Source organism: Lacerta agilis, chromosome Z (assembly GCF_009819535.1).
Source record: "Lacerta agilis isolate rLacAgi1 chromosome Z, rLacAgi1.pri, whole genome shotgun sequence".
In the NCBI taxonomy this organism is placed as follows: domain Eukaryota; kingdom Metazoa; phylum Chordata; class Lepidosauria; order Squamata; family Lacertidae; genus Lacerta; species Lacerta agilis.
The window spans coordinates 177,092-195,289 of NC_046331.1; the positions used below are offsets into that span (position 1 = coordinate 177,092).

The 18,198-nt window shown below is 46.0% G+C and overlaps 1 protein-coding gene across 1 annotated transcript in view; it reads left to right on the forward strand.

Moving 5' to 3' along the window:
* Positions 1-24: 24 nt before the first annotated feature.
* The window catches only part of GRIN1 (glutamate ionotropic receptor NMDA type subunit 1), a 40,293-nt gene continuing 22,119 nt past the window's right edge, over positions 25-18,198 (forward strand). Inside the window, exons 1-4 of the mRNA XM_033138201.1 lie at positions 25-129; positions 10,507-10,971; positions 14,893-15,027; positions 17,025-17,201. Coding sequence (XP_032994092.1) covers positions 25-129; positions 10,507-10,971; positions 14,893-15,027; positions 17,025-17,201 — 882 coding nt within the window. The remainder of the gene's footprint in view (positions 130-10,506; positions 10,972-14,892; positions 15,028-17,024; positions 17,202-18,198) is intronic.

Sequence of the window (18,198 nt, forward strand, 5' to 3'; positions counted from 1 at the left end):
GAAATCGGGGCTGATCCCAAACTCATGGCCGAACCTGAACTCTGGGCCGAACCCGAACTCAGGGCTGATACCGAGTTCCTCCAGGCAGCTTGGCTGCTCCGCCAACTTGAACCCCCTCTCTGGTTTTCGGTAAGTCGTTTCTCCGCCCCGTCAGACCCCCCACTTTCAGGATCGGGGAGCAGGAAGGGGCGGGGCCGATAAATCAAAGGTGGAAGCCCTGCCCCACCATCGGAAGGTCACTTCCTTTCAAAACCATCGAGCCTCCCCCTTCCTCGCTCCCGGCCACCCCATGCTCTTCCTGAATTTTCCTTCTCGGATTTCCTAGGATTCCCTATTTCCCGCCCGGAGTCCAGGGGGTGGGTTTCCATTGGACCGCCTTCTCTCCCCATAGATTTCCCCACCCATTTGAGGGGGTTTCGATATCAGGGTTCGCTTCCGAATACCCTGAAAAAATGATTTCCGTGGAAAAACACCTCAAACTCGTCTCCGAGGTTCCCTGCCAGTCAAAGGAAGAGGATAATAATAATAATAATTTATTTCAGTGTCTATTATTGTTATTATTATTGAAATAATTATGAAATTTCCCTTTATAATACGATTAATAATATTTTAATAATAATAGATACTGAAATAAATTATTTTTATTTATTGAAATATTTATGAAATTTTCCTTTATAATATGATCTATAATATTTTAATTAATAATAATAAACAATATTCCCTTTAAAAATACAGAATTTTACTGGGCGGGAAGCAAGCAGGGTATTATCTCTGAATTAAAGGGCCCTCTGGACGTTTTGGACTACAATTCCCATCATCCCTCACCACCAGCCCTGTTAGGATCCTGGGAGCTGTAGTTCCAAAACCAACTGCTCGTTAACTAAGGATCCTGGGAGTTGTAGTCCCAAAACCAACTGGTCCTGTTAGCTAAGGATCATGGGAGTTGTAGTCCCAAAACCAACTGGTCCTGTTAGCTAAGCATCCTGGGAGTTGTAGTTCCAAAACATCCGGAGGGTTGCTATAGGGCAACAAAACGTGCCAATGATGTGAAAGTTGATGGGTGAAATTGAGATAAGGAATAATATCAGGAGAAATGGGAATGAAAAAAATTCCAGAGCAGATTATTTCATTATTGTTATTATTATTATTACTCAGACCGAATAATAATAATAATAATAATAATAATAAACCTGTTGGTTGTTGTTGTTTTGTTGTTTTTGTTGTTAGTTGGTTCGAATAACAACAACAACAACAATAAATAGTAAACCTGTTGGACAGTCTCCTTTAGTCCATTCATTCTGCTTTTCGGGGCACCGATCTCTTCCTTCGAACCTGGTATTTTTGTTCTTATCCAAAAAAAAAAACAACGATCCGGGTGCGAATTTTGCGGGAAGGAGGGGGATTTGTGAGAAACCTTGGGCAAGAAATGGCAGAAAAAAGCAGATTTAAATAAAAGTATATACTGGTGGGGGGGGGGAGAGAAAATGCATATTTTTTAGGCCAGAGATTTTTTCTACAGCTGCGAAGGGATATTTTTCTTAAATCCTCCTGAGTTGTGTTTCCTATTTCTTAATGCCGGTAGCGTTAATTTATACTTTTGTAGCAACACACTATTTTTATAAGGCCACGGGGTTGTCGTCGCGATCGGGGGGGACAGTGGGAGTGGGGAAAAGAATATTGTACTGTATTTAAAAAAGAAAAAAGTTATCTACTGTCACGCTTGCTGTGTGTTAATAAAACGAGACTTGAACTCGTCACCTGGGTGTCCTCTCATCTCATTGATCACTATTCTGATTATTGGTATTTTGTGGGAAGACGGGCATTCAATGAGGGCATTCAACTCAAAATACTTGATTTCAAAATGGATGTTTAATTATCATTTAACTAAATTAAAAAAAATTAATATCCAAAAATATGTTATGGATATTTTCTTCAAAAAAATTGAAACATTGATATTTTATTCAAAATATTTTACGGATATTTTATTCAACTTTTACTCCCAAATTCATATTTTATTTTCATTTAATAAGGGGCAAAGATTGGGTTTTTAAAGAAAAATTGATGTTTTATTCAAAATTGTTGTTGTTCAGTCGTTCAGTCGTGTCCGACTCTTCGTGACCCCATGGACGCCAGGCACGCCTATCCTTCACTGATAGATATGTAGAAGACAGATGAGATGGGTAGGTAGGTAAACAGATCCAGGTAGGTAGGTAGGTAGATACGTCTATAAATTCATAGATTGATACATTAAAAATATTGATATACATACAAGATAGATACATAAAGAGACCCATAGATACATAAATTGATAACATAGATGATAGAGAGATATGTTGATAAGATTCATAGATTTATACATAAAAATATATACATACAGTACAGTACAGTATATGCATACATACAAGATAGGTAGGTAAATAGATCCATAGACAGATACATAAATTGATAACATAGATGATAGATATATAGATAGGCATAGATATGTCTATACATTCATAGATTGATACATAAAAATATATAGATACAAACATACAATATACATACATACATTACATACACAAAGAGATCCATAGATTGATAACATAGATACATAGATGATAGATATGAATCCGATTTGCAATAATTTTGATAGTAACTGCCTCTTTCTCGCAAGCCGCCTGCAAATTTCCAACCCGGACCGGATTTGCAACGGCGGCTGCAAGGATTTCCGTGCAATTTCATACGGTAATTATTCTGTGTTTGCTGCAAGCCGCCCAGAAATTGTATTATTATTATTATTCTCCTTCTTGTTCATATTCTCCTCCTCCTCCTCCTCATTCTTCTTCTCATTCTCATTCTTATTATTATTATTATTATTATTATTATTATTATTATTCTCAGTCTTCTTCCCATTCTTCTTCCCACTCATTCTACTTATTCTCATTCTTTCTCATTCTTATTTGCATTCTTCTTCTTCTTCTTCTTCTTCGTATTATTATTATTATCATCGTTCTCATTCTTATTATTCTCATTCTTATTAATCAGTGGCCTTTGCATTCCTGCAACCACCATCTGTTTGGTTTTTTCCTCCCCGCCCCCCCACCCCGGAAGCGCATCTGAGGAATGTGGGACACGGCCCTGTTACCGTGGCAACATGGTATTTTTTTGGAAAAAAATAAAACGTCAGCAGGGATCAATTTGCAGGCCAGCGAAGGCAGAGCAGGAGATTAAAATTGTTGTTGCAGCTGTTTGCAATGGACTTCCAGTTGCAATGAAGTTATTCCATCCCATTGCAAACCAGGTTTCTTCTCGACATTTGCAGACTTGCAGCTGTTTGCAATAAATAAAAGGCAATGGACTAACAGTTGCAATGCAGTTATTCCATCCCATTGCAAACCAGGTTTCTTCTCAACATTTGCAGACCTGCAGCTGTATGAAATTAAAAAATGCAACGGACTAACAGTTGCAATTTCGAAATAAAAAATTAAGGATTGGGGGGGCTGTTTTATGCTGTTTTTACATCACATTGTAATCAATGTTGTATATTTGCTGTTAGTTGCCCTGAGCCTGGTGAATAATAATAATAATAATAAATAACAATTTTTAATTTATACCCCGCCCCTCCTGGTTTTTAAACCGGGAAGGGCGGGAAATAAATAAATTATTATTATTATTATTATTATTATTATTATTATTATTATTATTATTATTATTACTCCCATGAACCTCCTTTCCTTGCCCTAGGGCTGAGTTTTTTATGGGTCAAGCAGGGGGGGGCAGAACCTCAGATTTGTATCAATTTCTATCGATTTATATTAATTCAGGGGGGCCATCATCTAACAATACAGAATTGTATGTTAGCCAGTTTCCTTCCCTATTTTTCTTCTTTACAACCTTTGTCGTATTCCGCCTCCCCCTTCCCATTTTTATTCCAAAATGGGAAAATGTCTAAGAGTCACTTACGGAAATATAATAAGATAGACGTCTATAGATAGAATCACAGATTGATAGATACATAAAAAATATAGATACATGCATCCATACAAGACAGACAGACAGACACACAGACAGATTCATAGATTCATAAAAAAATATAGATACTGTACATACATACATACATACATACAAACAAAATAAATAGATATAGATAGATAGAGAGATAGAGAGATATAGATAGATAGATAGATAGATAGATAGATAGATAGATAGACAGACAGACATCTATAGAAATATTCATAGATACATAAAAATATAGATAGATAGATAGATACATACATACATACATACATACATACATAGAAGATAGATAGATAGATAGATTCATAGATTAATAAAGGCCTTGGAAGGGAGCAGGCCCTGCAGCCCTCACCACAGTCAATGGTCCAAGGCCTCTCTGTCACAGGAGCCCTTTTGTGTGAGGCCTGGCCCAGCTGGAAAAGGCCTTGGAAGGGAGCAGGCCCTTCAGCCCTCACCACAGTCAATGGTCCAAGGCCTCTCTGTCACAGGAGCCCTTTTGTGTGAGGCCTGGCCCAGCTGGAAAAGGCCTTGGAAGGGAGCAGGCCCTTCAGCCCTCACCACAGTCAATGGTCCAAGGCCTCTCTGTCACAGGAGCCCTTTTGTGTGAGGCCTGGCCCAGCTGGAAAAGGCCTTGGAAGGGAGCAGGCCCTTCAGCCCTCACCACAGACGACGGTCCAAGGCCTCTCTGTCACAGGAGCCATTTTGTGTGAGGCCTGGCCCAGCTGGAAAAGGCCTTGGAAGGGAGCAGGCCCTTCAGCCCTCACCACAGACGACGGTCCAAGGCCTCTCTGTCACAGGAGCCCTTTTGTGTGAGGCCTGGCCCAGCTGGAAAAGGCCTTGGAAGGGAGCAGGCCCTTCAGCCCTCACCACAGACGACGGTCCAAGGCCTCTGTCACAGGAGCCATTTTGTGTGAGGCCTGGCCCAGCTGGAAAAGGCCTTGGAAGGGAGCAGGCCCTGCAGTCCTCACCACAGACGACGGTCCAAGGCCTCTGTCACAGGAGCCATTTTGTGTGAGGCCTGGCCCCGCTGGAAAAGGCCTTGGAAGGGAGCAGGCCCTTCAGTCCTCACCACAGACGACGGTCCAAGGCCTCTGTCACAGGAGCCATTTTGTGTGAGGCCTGGCCCAGCTGGAAAAGGCCTTGGAAGGGAGCAGGCCCTGCAGTCCTCACCACAGCCGATGGATAGATAGATACAGTGGTACGGCTAACAGTTCTTAACCTGAAACTGTTTTTAACCTGAGGTACCACTTTAGCTAATGGGGCCTCCCGCTGCCGCCGTGCGATTTCTGTTCTCATCCTGAAGCAAAGTTCTTCACCCGAGGTACTATTTCTGGGTTAGCGGAGTCTGTTACCTGAAGTGTATGTAACCTGAGGTACCACTGTAGATACATGATAGATAGATAGATAGATAGATAGATAGATAGATAGATAGATAGATAGATAGATATAGATTATCTATAGACGTATCTATCTATCTATCTATGGAATCTACAGTGGTACCTCGCAAGACGAAATTAATTCGTTCTGCGAGTGCTGTCATATAGCGAATTTTTCGTCTTGCGAAGCACCAACGGGGGAATAGCGGTTTGACACACACAAAAAAAATCACGGAAATTTTTCGTCTTGCGAGGCAAGCCCATAGAAAAATTCGTCTTGCGAGACAGCCTTTCGCTAGCGAATGCCTTTCGTCTAGCGAGTTTTTCGTCTAGCGAGGCATTCGTCTAGCGAGGTACCACTGTATCTATATAAGAATCTATCTATAGATTCATAGATTGATAGATACATAAAAAATATAGATACATACATGCATACAAGATAGATATAGATACGCCTATAGATAGATTCATAGATACGTAAAAAATATACATACATACATACATACAATATAGATAGATAGACAATAGATGATTGATAGATACTGTAGATAGATAGATGATAGATAGGGAAAGATAGATAGACAGATAGATGATAGATTAATAAAGGCCTTGGAAGGGAGCACGCCCTGCAGTCCTCACCACAGCCGAGAGATAGAGAGATAGAGAGATATAGATAGATAGATATAGATGATCTATAGACGTATCTATCTATAGAATCTATATAAGAATCTATGTATAGATTCATAGATTGATAGATACATAAAAATATAGATACATGCATACAAGATAGATTCATAGATACATAAAAAATATACATACATACATACATACATACATATATTCAAACAAACAAACATACAAGATAGATAGATAGATAGATAGATAGATAGATAGATAGATAGATAGGGATATTAGATAGATCAATGGATAGATAGATGATTGATTAGATAGATAGATAGATACGTCTATAGATAGATTCATAGATTGATTGATTGATTGATAGATACATAAAAAATATAGATACATACATTCAAGATATCAAAATGAGAGCTGATCTTTTATTTCCTCCTAATGTCTAAGATTTCCTCGCTTACCATCATCTACCAACAAGGAATTGTATGTTAGCCAGCTTCCTTTTGTACCATTTCTTATTATGGCCTTTGCCGTATTTTCTTTTTTTCCTTTCCATTTTTATTCCAAAATGGGAAACGTCTACGAGTCACTTACGGAAATATAATCATAGTGGTTTAATATCTATGGCAGGGCCCTTGTTGAAAGTGACAGCTAAACGTCCGGGGAATGATGGCGCCGGGACAAGTTTCCACTGAGCCTCTTCTGAGTGAGTAGGAGCTTTATTTACTAAAAGCTACGATAAAAAGACGCAGTCCCAGGAAATTAGAGTTGACTCTAGCTTGAGAGGGACCCAGGTGGCACTGTGGGTTAAACCACAGAGTCTAGGGCTAGCTGATCAGAAGGTCGGCGGTTCGAATCCCTGCCACGGGGTGAGCTCCCGTTGCTCGGTCCCAGCTCCTGCCCACCTAGCAGTTTGAAAGCACGTCAAGTGCAAGTAGATAAATAGGTACCGCTCCGGCAGGAAGGTAAACGGCGTTTCCGTGCGCTGCTCTGGTTCGCCAGAAGCGGCTTCGTCATGCTGGCCACATGACCCGGAAGCTGTCTGCGGACAAACGCTGGCTCCCTCGGCCTATAGAGCGAGATGAGCGCCGCAACCCCAGTCGGACACGACTGGACCTGATGGTCAGGGGTCCCTTTACCCTTTACCTTTACTAGCTTGAGAAGGACTCCAGGAGTTACCGGGGGGCAGCATACCTCTATTTTATTGAATCCAGAAAAGCAAGAAGGGCCTTTACTCTCGCCCGAAGTAATAATAATAATAATTATTATTATTTTTACCCCGCCCATCTGGCTGGATTTCCCCAGCCACTCTGGGCGGCTTCCAACAAAAATCAGATACAAAAGTTCGGCGTTCCCCTCGCCGGTTCTGGAAGGATCCTTGGGAAAAGTCCCATACGACCAGAGTCTTTGTGCCTGCCCACCAGGGGAAATAGGAAGCCCCTGAACATTTATTTTTTATATGCCCCTTTTATGACGAGGTACGCAGAAACACCATTGCCCCCCTACTGGAGAGGCTTGCTGACCTTCCAGATAAGCCTAAACTAAATGCCCTCCTCAAAACAAGATTTTTTATTTTTTTAAAAAATCCTTCTTCAGATAGCTCATCCCAAGAACAAACTTAGTTGGTCTCTAAGGTGCTACTGGGAGGGGTTTTTTTTGTTTTTTTTTTGTTTTTTTTGTTTTTTACTATGGCAGACCAACACGGCTACCTACCTGTAAATGCCCTCCTCTTAGGCAAAGATCAAAAGAGTCTTGGTAGACCATCAACTTGACATGAGTCAACAGTGTGATGCAGCAGCTAAAAAAGCCAATGCAATTCTGGGCTGCATCAATAGGAGTATAGCATCTAGATCAAGGGAAGTAATACCAATGAAGGAACAATGGCAAGAAAAATTTATGAATCATGCGGAAGTGGCAAAACTAACAAATAAATTGTGTGAAAAGGACAATTGGGACTTCAAGGAAGATTGGGAATTGTTTACAAATTATCTGAAGAAGCAACAAACAGACTTAGATTCGCTGGCAGGAGTTGAATAAACATACACACACTTTATTAACAATTAGGATTTTGAATTAACAGGGAAACAAAATTTTAAATTGAACAATATGCAGAAACAATATTGAATTAATAAAGCATTTAAGGAAGCTGGGGGAAGTCCTAGAAGGGAGGAGGGTGGGAGGGGAGGGGAGAAAGGGGGGGAAATGTATGGGATTGTATTGTTTGATAATTTGTGTGGAGTCTGGAAGTTTTCAATTAAAAAAAATATTTTTTAAAAAAGTTGCACATTAAAAACTTCCCTAAACAGGATGTATTAGAAAATACAGTAAGGAAGTGAAAGACTTCTGGGAAAGGATTTAGAACGAAATGAAAAAGGTGTTGATATCTACATTTATTAAAACAAAACAAAACACCAGAAGCATTTTTTACTTGGCGTGTGGGCGCTGACATTAAAAGACAAGAAGCTTTTAATGTTTAACCTTCTTTAATAATAATAATTATTAAAGAAGGTGAAGGGTACAAACTGTTGTAAGGATGTATTAGAAAACACAGGAAGAAAGTGAAAGGCTTCTGGGAAAGGATTTAGTACGAGATGAAAAAGATGTTGAAATATACATTTATTCAAAACAAACAAAAACCAGAAGCATTTTTTACTTGGCGTTGTAGGTGCTGACATTAATAATAATAATGATAATAATTTTTATTTATACCCCGCCCTCCCCGGCCGGAACCGGACTCGGGGCAGTTAACACCAATAAAATTACAATAAAGAGTAAAAGAAAAAGAAAAAACAGTCCATTAAAAGACAAGAAGCTTTTAATGTTTAACAAATTATTGTATTTTCATATTTTGTTGGAAGCTGGCCAGAGTGGGTGGGGTATAATCATCATCATAACCATCTCTGGCCCATATCCTACTTCTCAGGCTCTCTTTTTCCGGGGGGGGGGCAGCTCCGACCCCCCCTCCCTCTGCATCCCTCCCTCCATCTGCCCCCCTCCCTCCCTCTCTCTCTTTCTCTGCCCCATATCCTACTTCTCAGGCTCTCTTTTTTCCGGGGGGGGGGCAGCCCCGTCCCCCCTCCCTCTGCCTGCTTGCATCCCTCTCTCTCTCTCTCTCTCTCTCTCTCTCTCTCTCTCTGCCCCATATCCTACTTCGCTCTTTTTTCCAGGGAGGGGCAGCTCCGACCCCTCCCCCTGCCCCTCTGCACCCCTCCCTCCCTCCCTCTGCCCCCTGCATCCCTTTCTCTCTCTGCCCCATATCCTACTTCTCAGACACTTTTCCCCGGGGGGGGGGCAGCCCCGACCTTCCCTCCCTCTGCCCCCCGCACCCCCCTCTCTGCCCCATCTCCTTCTTCCCAGGCCCTCTGTTCCCCCCCCCCGGGGGCAGCCTCGACCCTCCCCTGCTTTGATGCCCCCCTCCCTGTCCAAATCCTCCATCCTCTCCCGACCCTTCTTCCCCAACAGAGCCTCTCTCCCCCCGCAAGCTGAGAAGTGGGGCCGGAGGGGGGAGAGAGAGAAGGATCCTCGCAGCCGGAGGAGAAGGGACAACGCCGGCTTCGCTGCTGGGGAGTCCGCGGGGGGGGGTTGCTGTGGGGGGGGGGCGGGTCCCTTCCTAGCCCTGCAAATCAGGTCTTTTTTCTGGGGGGTCAGTGGGGTGGGGGAAAACATTCCGGAAGAGTTGCGGGGGGCCGAATCTCTTGAGCTTTGGCTTTCCTCCACCCCCCTGCTTTGTATATTGGGGGGCACATTCTATAAAGATTGGGGGGGCGAATCTCTTTGGGTTTCCTCATCCCTTGCTTTGTATTGGGGGGCACACCATAGGAAGAGTTGCGGGAGGGGCGAATCTCTTGAGCTTTGGCTTATCCGCAGACCCCCTGCTTTGTATATTGGGGGCACCTTCTATAAAGATTTGGGGGGCGAATCTCTTTGGGTTTCCTCATCCCTTGCTTTGTATTGGGGGGCACACCATAGGAAGAGTTGCGGGGGGGCCGAATCTCTTGAGCTTTGGCTTTCCTCCACCCCCCTGCTTTGTATATTGGGGGCACCTTCTATAAAGATTTGGGGGGCGAATCTCTTTGGGTTTCCTCATCCCTTGCTTTGTATTGGGGGGCACACCATAGGAAGAGTTGCGGGGTGGGGGCGAATCTCTTCAGCTTTGGTTTATCCGCAGACCCCCTGCTTTGTATTTGGGGGGGCACATTTTATAAAGGTTTTTGGGGGGCCGGAACCTCTTGATTCTTTGAGCCCCCACCCCTCTTTTCTCTCTTCACCCCAAGCTCCGTCGCCCCCGCCCGACCCCAAGCGCTGCCGCATTCCTCCTCCTCCTCCTCTCCTGTTGGCGCGCGCGCGGTTGCGCGCCTTTGCAGGGGGATTTTAGGCACCGCGGACAGCGCCATTCCGCGCTCGCGGGCAGCGGCGGCCCCCCACCCCATTTTTTTGCCCCAAGGCTGTTTGCAAGGGGGGGGGCAATTCAGTACCAAAGACAGTGGCGGTTTTTTTGCAGGGGAAATTCAGAACCACGGACAGTGGTCTTTTTGCAGGGGAAATTCAGCACCAGGGACAGCGGCGTTTGCGGGGCAATTCAGCACCAAGGACAGCGGCGTGTTTTTCCACCCGCAGGCTTGCAATTCAGCACCAGGGACAGCGGCCGCCTCTCCTCCTGCGGGGCCGGTTGAGGACCATTGACCGCCGCCCGGGGGCCGATGGTGGCGTGAGCGCCATGCGCCTCCTGCTGCTGGCCGTGCTGGTGTGCTTCTCGGTGGCGCGGGCGGGCTGCGAGCCCAAGGTGGTCAACATTGGCGCTGTGCTGAGCACCAAGAAGCACGAGCAAGTCTTCCGCGAGGCCATCAACCAGGCCAACAAGCGGCATGGCACCTGGAAGATCCAGCTCAACGCCACCTCCGTCACCCACAAGCCCAACGCCATCCAGATGGCCCTCTCCGTCTGCGAGGACCTCATCTCCAGCCAGGTAGCCGCCGCCCCTCGGCTCCTTGGGACAACCCTCCCAATCCTAAAGAATTAGCCTAGGGTCTCCTTGACCTGATGGGCCGACCTCTTGGCTTGGGGCACCAGCCCAGGGACCCCTTGGCTTTAGAAACCAACCTAGGGGACCCTCAGCCCTAAGACACTAGACAATGCACCCCTTGATCCTACTAAGGAGTGCCCAGTGACACTATGGGTCAGGCTCTTAGCTTGGGGGGGGGGGTCAGCCTAGGGAACCCTTGGCCCTAGGGAACCACCTCTGAAACCTTCAGCCCTAAGGACAGACCTAGGGACTTCTTGACCCTACTAAAGATCGGCCAAGGACCCCTTGACCCTATGGACCAGCCTCTCGGCTTGCGGCACCACCCTATAGGCCCCCTTGGCCCTAGAGACCAAGCTTGGGACCCCCTTCCAGTCCTAAAGAGAGCCAGTGTGGTGTAGTGGTTAAGAGCAGTAGAGTCGTAATCTGGTGAACCAGGTTTGTGTCTCCGCTCCTCCACATGCAGCTGCTGGGTGACCTTGGGCTAGTCACACTTCTCTGAAGCCTCTCAGCCCCACTCACCTCACAGAGTGTTTGTTGTGGGGGGAGGAAGGGAAAGGAGAATGTGAGCCGCTTTGAGACTCCTTCGGCAAGTGATAAAGCGGGATATCAAATCCAAACTCTTCTTCTCCTTCTTCAGCCCTAAGAGACTAGCCGAGGCACCCCTTGCCCTACTAAGGAGCACCCAGTGACCCTATGGGTCAGGCTCCTGGCTTGGGGGCACTAGCCCAGGGACCCCTTGGCTTTTAGAAACCAACCTTGGGACCCCCTTCCAGTCCTCAAGAATTAGCCTAGGGTCTCCTCGACCTGATGGAGCAACCTCTCAGCTTGGGGGGACCAGACTAGCCATCCCGGGCTCCAATATATGGACCCCTTGGTCTTAAGGACGCCTCAGCCCATTCGCCTTTCCCGGGTAGCGTGGGGCGTCCATCTGGAATAAAATATTGGGGGGGGGGACGCGCAGGGGTCAAGCAAAGCTTTTGTTGAGTCATTTAGTCGTGTCCGACTCTTTGTGTCCCCATGGACCAGAGCACGCCAGGCCCTCCTGTCCTTCCAGTGAGCCCTCAGGGCTGATTTCCTTCAGAATGGATCGGTTGGATCTTCTTGCAGTCCATGGGACTCTCAAGAGTCTCCTCCAGCACCAGAATTCAAAAGCATCCATTCTTCTGCAATCAGCCTTCTTGATGGTCCAGCTCTCACTTCCATACATCACTACTGGGAAAACCATAGCTTGAACTATACGTAATTTCATCCAATTTGGCAATCCCCCACTCGATGGTGCCACTGGAGGCAAAAAAATCCCAGGATTGTTTGGGGGGGCAGGCTTTTATTGGGGGGTTCCCCCCCAGCCTCAGATTTGTGCTGGTTCTTATTGGTTCTTACTGCTTTTCAAAATGGCTTTTCATTGCTTTTTTTGCTTTTTTCAATTGCTTTTTAAAATTGGTTTTATTGGGCGGGTTTCACATTGGTTTCTTACTGGTTTTATCGGGTTTTAAATATTGGTTTACTATTTTAGGTTTTTTAATTGGTTTTTTTTAAATCAAAATCAATAGAAATCAATGCAAATATGAATTGCCCCTCCAACCGCCCCTGCTTTTTATTTGCGGGGGGGGAGCCTTTGCTTGCTGTGCCCCCCCTTGGGGGAAACCGGGAGCGCTGAATCCGGATCGAATCCAGATCGAATCCAGATCATAGACTGCAACAAAGCGGGCACGCGCAGGGGAAGGGGGGGCTCTCTTCTTTTGCGGGAGCTTTTCAGGGGGAGGAAAGAAAGAAGGTGGTGAGGCATCTCTCTCTCTCTCTCTCTCTCTCTCTCTCTCTCTCTCTCTCTCTCTCTCTCGGGTAAAGCCAGGGTTGTTTGTTTCTTTAGGGGGCCCCCAATATGGGCGTAGCAAAAAGGGGGCAGGTGCCCCATTCTAGATCCAGAAAAAAGTTCTCTCTCTCTTTCTCTCTCCCTTCCTTTCTCCTTCTCTCCCCCCCCTTTTCTCCCCCTCTCCCTCTCTCTCTTCCTTTCTTTCTCCTTCTCCCCTCTTTTTCTGCCTCTCTCCTTCTTTTTCTCTCTATCCCCCCTCTTTCTTTTTCTTTCTCTCCCCCTCTCTCTTTCACTCTTTATTTCTCTCCCCACCTCTCTCCCTCTTTCTCTCCCTCTTCCTCCCTCCCTCTCTCTCTTCCTTTCTTTCTCCTTCTCTTCTCCCCCTCTCTTTTTCTCTCCCTCTTTCTCCCTCTTTTTCCCTCTCTCCCTCCCTCCCTCCCTCCCTCCCTCTTTCTTTCTCCTTATCTCCCCCTCTTTTTCTCTCCCTTCCTCTCTTTCTCTTTCTCTCTTCCTTTCCTTCTCCCTCTCTCCCCCTTTTTCTCTCCCCCCTCTCTTTCTTTCTCTCCCTTTCTTTCCCTTTTTATTTCTCTTCCTCCCTTGCTCCCCGCTCTTTCTCTCTCTATTTTTTTCTCCTTCTCTCTCTCTCTCTTTCTCCCTCCCTCCCTCTTACACACCCACATATTGGGACCTGAAAAATATCCAAACTGCCCATTCCCCAAGGAACAAAACCGGGTACCCAAGGCATCAAATGGCGCTATTTACGTCTCATTTGGGACCTAATATGAAGCCATCCAAATTGCAAACCTGATCGACATTTCCAGACTTCCTTCTTCCCCCAAACTGAGTGGAAAAGGCCATTTATATGAGAAGCCAAGCAAGGGAGAAGGAAGTTTCCATGGCAACTGCATCTCAGTTGCTTCAAAAGGGTTGGCTCCTTGCAGATCCTCTCTCCATCAATTGCTCTTCGCCTCTGTCTGGACAGACCATTTCATCACAAATGGTCCCCGGAGGGGAAATCACATTTAGGCCTTAAATGTGCGGTTAAGGAAATTGGATTATCTTGCATGCTGGCTCAACAGACTTTCCTCTCTCCGCCCGTCAAAAGGCTGGGCATTTGAGGACATCCATATTGTCATGGGAGAAACGTCGGAGGGGAATGGTTGTTGTTGTTTAGTCGTTCAGTCCGACTCTTTGTGACCCCATGGACCAGAGCACGCCAGGCACTCCTGTCTTCCCCTGCCTCCCGCAGTTTGGTCAGACTCATGTTGGTAGCTTCAAGAACACTGTCCAACCATCTCGTCCTCTGTTGTCCCCTTCTCCTTGTGCCCTCCATCTTTCCCAACATCAGGGTCTTTTCCAGGGACTCTTCTCTTCTCATGAGGTGGCCAAAGTCTTGGAGCTTCAGCTTCAGGATCTGTCCTTCCAGTGAGCACTCAGGGCTGATTTCCTTCAGAATGGATCGGTTTGATCTTCTTGCAGTCCACGGGACTCTCAAGAGTCTCCTCCAGCACCAGAATTCAAATGCATCCATTTTTTGGCAATCAGCCTTCTTGATGGTCCAGCTCTCACTTCCATACATCACTACTGGGAAAACCATAGCTTTAACTAGACGGACCTTTGTCGGCAAGGTGATGTCTCTGCTTTTTTAAGATGGGGGTTACTAGGGGGGTTTCTTAAGACTTTTCCAATTGGGGTTCCTGACAAGGTTTCCTATCGGGTTTTCTTGCAAAGTTTCATACGGGGGGTTTCCTACAATATCTCCTGTGGTGGTTTCCTGCCAAGTTCCTGCGAGTTCTCCCTCTCCTCTAAATGGGTGAATGTCCCTTGCGAGTTTCTGAGGGCAGCTGGACATTTTGGTGGGAGAAATGTCGGAGGGATGGTAGAAGTCCCTATTTTCATGGGACGAGTTCTGGAAAGGATGGAATAGGATGTCCTTATTTTCATGGGATGAGTTTTGGAAAGGATGGAATAGGATGTCCCTATTTTCATGGGAGAAACGTTGGAGGGGATGGAAGGATGTCCGTAATTTCATGGGTAAAATGTCTATCCCACAGGTCTACGCCATATTGGTGAGTCACCCGCCAGCTCCAAATGACCACCTCACGCCCACGCCGGTGTCGTACACGGCTGGGTTCTACCGGATCCCGGTCATCGGGTTGACAACGCGCATGTCCATCTATTCGGACAAGGTAAGCCCACGGCTCCCGCCGGCCAGGATCTCCTTGACATCTGGCGGGAGAAGGCCTTGATTTCTCCTCTGCCCGGTTCCCCGCGACTTTGCTTCTCGTTTGGAGGGAACCACCAGGAGACCTTTGGAGACGGAGCCCCGTGTGTCCATAATGCCTGGTCCATTAGAGGCATGGTGAGCCCATATCAGACCAAGGAGTCCCTCATGCCTGGCCACCCCCTGCCCCTCAAAAACAGTCATTCGTTCTTCTCATTTGTCCATCCATCTTCTGAGCTCCTCCAGACCCTCACCACCTTCACTGGTAGAAAGGACGCTGGGTATTTTTCCCACACTGGTGAGCGCCCAGCCCAAACCTTCTGGTGGAAAAGTAGAGCTTGGTATCTTTCCCATCCATACTGGTGAACGCCCAGCCCAGACCTTCTGGTGGAAAGGTATAATAATAATAATAATAATAATAATAATAATAATAATAATTTATTTATTTATACACCGCCCATCTGGCTGGGCTTCCCCAGCCACTCTGGGCGGCTTCCAACAAAGTATTAAAATACAATAATTCATCAAATATTAAAAGTTTCCCTAAACATTGCTGCCTTCAGATGTCTTCTAAAAGTCTGGTAGTTCTTGTTCTCTTTGACATCTGGTGGGAGGGCATTCCACAGGGCGGGTGCCACTACCGAGAAGGCCCTCTGCCTGGTTCCCTGTAGCTTTGCTTCTCGCAGTGAGGGAACCGCCATAAGGTCCTCGGCGCTGGACCTCAGTGTCCGGGTAGATCGATTGGGGTGGAGACGCTCCTTCAGATATACTGGACTGAGGCTGTTTAGGGCTTTCAATGTCAGCACCAACACTTTGAATTGTGCTCGGAAACATGCTGGGAGCCAATGTAGGTCTTTCAAGACGGGTGTTATGTGGTCTCGGCGGCTGCTCCCAGTCACCAGTCTAGCTGCCGCATTCTGGATTAGTTGTAGTTTCCGGGTCACCTTCAAAGGTAGTCCCATGTAGAGCGCATTGCAGTAGTCCAAGCCAGAGATAACTAGAGCATGCACCACTCTGGCGAGACAGTCTGCAGGCAGGTAGGGACTCAGCCTGCGTACCAGATGGAGCTGGTAAACAGCTGCCCTGGACACAGAATTAAGGTAGAGCTTGGTATCTTTCCCATACTGGTGGAAACCCAGCCCAGACCTTCTGGCAATCTAAACCAAATCTAACCGTTGGCTTCCTAAAGAGGCTCTTCCGCCGCGCAGGAAGGCCGTTGTCCAAACTCGTTTCTAGGTGCCCTTCCAAGGTAGCCGCATGGAGAAAGAAGGGCAGTGGGCTGAGCAGATGGCCAGGTCTTGGGTGGGGCTGGGAGAGATGTTCTTCCACCCTGTAGGAGGGATGTTCCTCAATCTCATCTCCGAGACACCTTCCCATGGAGAAAGCAGGAGATGAGCACAGCATGGACCTCTCTGGAGAAGAAGGTGGGGTCTCAGATGGAGCTTCTACAGAGGCTCTTTCCACCCCATAGGAGGGACGTTGCCCTTCCAAGGTAGCCCCATGGAGAAAGCAGGGCAGTAGATACATACATACATATATACAAACATAAATACAAGATAGTTAGATAGATCCATAGATGATAGATAGATGATAGATAGATAGATAGATAGATAGATAGATAGATAGATAGATAGAGACAGACAGACAGACAGACAGACAGACATAGATACGTCTATAGATAGATTCATAGATTGATAGATACATAAAACATATATTGATACAAACATACATACAAGATAGATGATAGATAGATAGATAGATAGATAGATAGATAGATAGATAGATTCAATCTATTAATCTATATCTATCTATTATGCATCCATGGAGAAAGCAGGAGATGAGCAAAGCGTGGACCTCTCTGGAGAGGCAGGTGGGGCCTAGGTGGAGCTTCTAGAGAGGTTCTTCCCACCCCATAGTAGGAGGGACGTCCCTGATGCCACCCCTGGCTCCTTGTCTCCCCAGAGTATCCACCTTTCCTTCCTTCGCACCGTGCCCCCTTACTCTCACCAGTCCAACGTCTGGTTTGAGATGATGCGCTTCTACAAATGGAACCACATCATCTTGATTGTCAGCGACGACCACGAGGGCCGGGCGGCCCAGAAGAAGCTGGAGACCCTCCTGGAGGAGAAGGAGTCCAAGGTCAGTAGCTCAAAGCGCCATGCTCCTTTTCAAAGTCTCGAGCTTTGTCGTACGTGTGTTAGATTTATGTCTGTAAAAACACCTTCTCTCTTCTTCCCATTGTTAAACATGAACAACATTATGCTCTAAGCGCCAGCGGGTCTATGGACCTGACAAAAGTTTGTGACTCTTTATTCATTTCACTTGCTTTGCCATGGTCAAAAAAATCTCCAACTAAAAAAAAAATGAAATCTGAATTCCAAAACAGCCAAAAACACGGGGAGACGAGGGGAGGCGTAACCTGGAGTTCGGAAAAAAAAAACGTTCCTTCTCGGGGCAGCTGGTAGGAACAGAGCATCTAGGAGAGTAGACTTGGATCATAGAGTTGGAAAGGACCTGGAAGGGTCATCTGGTTCTACCAAGGCAGGAATCTCAACATGGAATCATAGAGTTGGAAAGGACATTGAAAGGTCAACTGGTCCAACCAAGGCAGGAATCTCAACATAGAATCATAGAGTTGGAAAGGACCCCCAAGGGTTGGATGGTCCAACCATGGATGGAATCATAGAGTTGGAAAGGACCTTGAAAGGTCAACCAGTCCAACCAAGGCAGGAATCTCAATGTAGAACCATAGAGTTAGAAAAGATCCCCAAGTGTTGTCTGGCCCAACCAAGGAGGCATCTCAACATGGAATCATAGAGTTGGAAAGGACCTTGAAAGAGTTGGAAAGGACCTTGTAGGAAACTTTTAGGAAACTTTGTAGGAAACTTAATAGGAAACCTTGTAGGAAACTTTGTAGGAAATTCAATAGGAAACTTTGTGGGAAACTTAATGGAAACCTTGTAGGAAACTTTGTAGTAGCATAATAGAAAACCTTGTAGGAAACTAAGTAGGAAACTTTGCAGTAGCTTAATAGGAAACCTTGTAGGAAACTAAATAGGAAACTTTGTAGGAAATTTTGTAGGTAATTTAATAGGAAACTTTGTAGGAAACGTTTAGGAAACTTTGTAGTAGCATA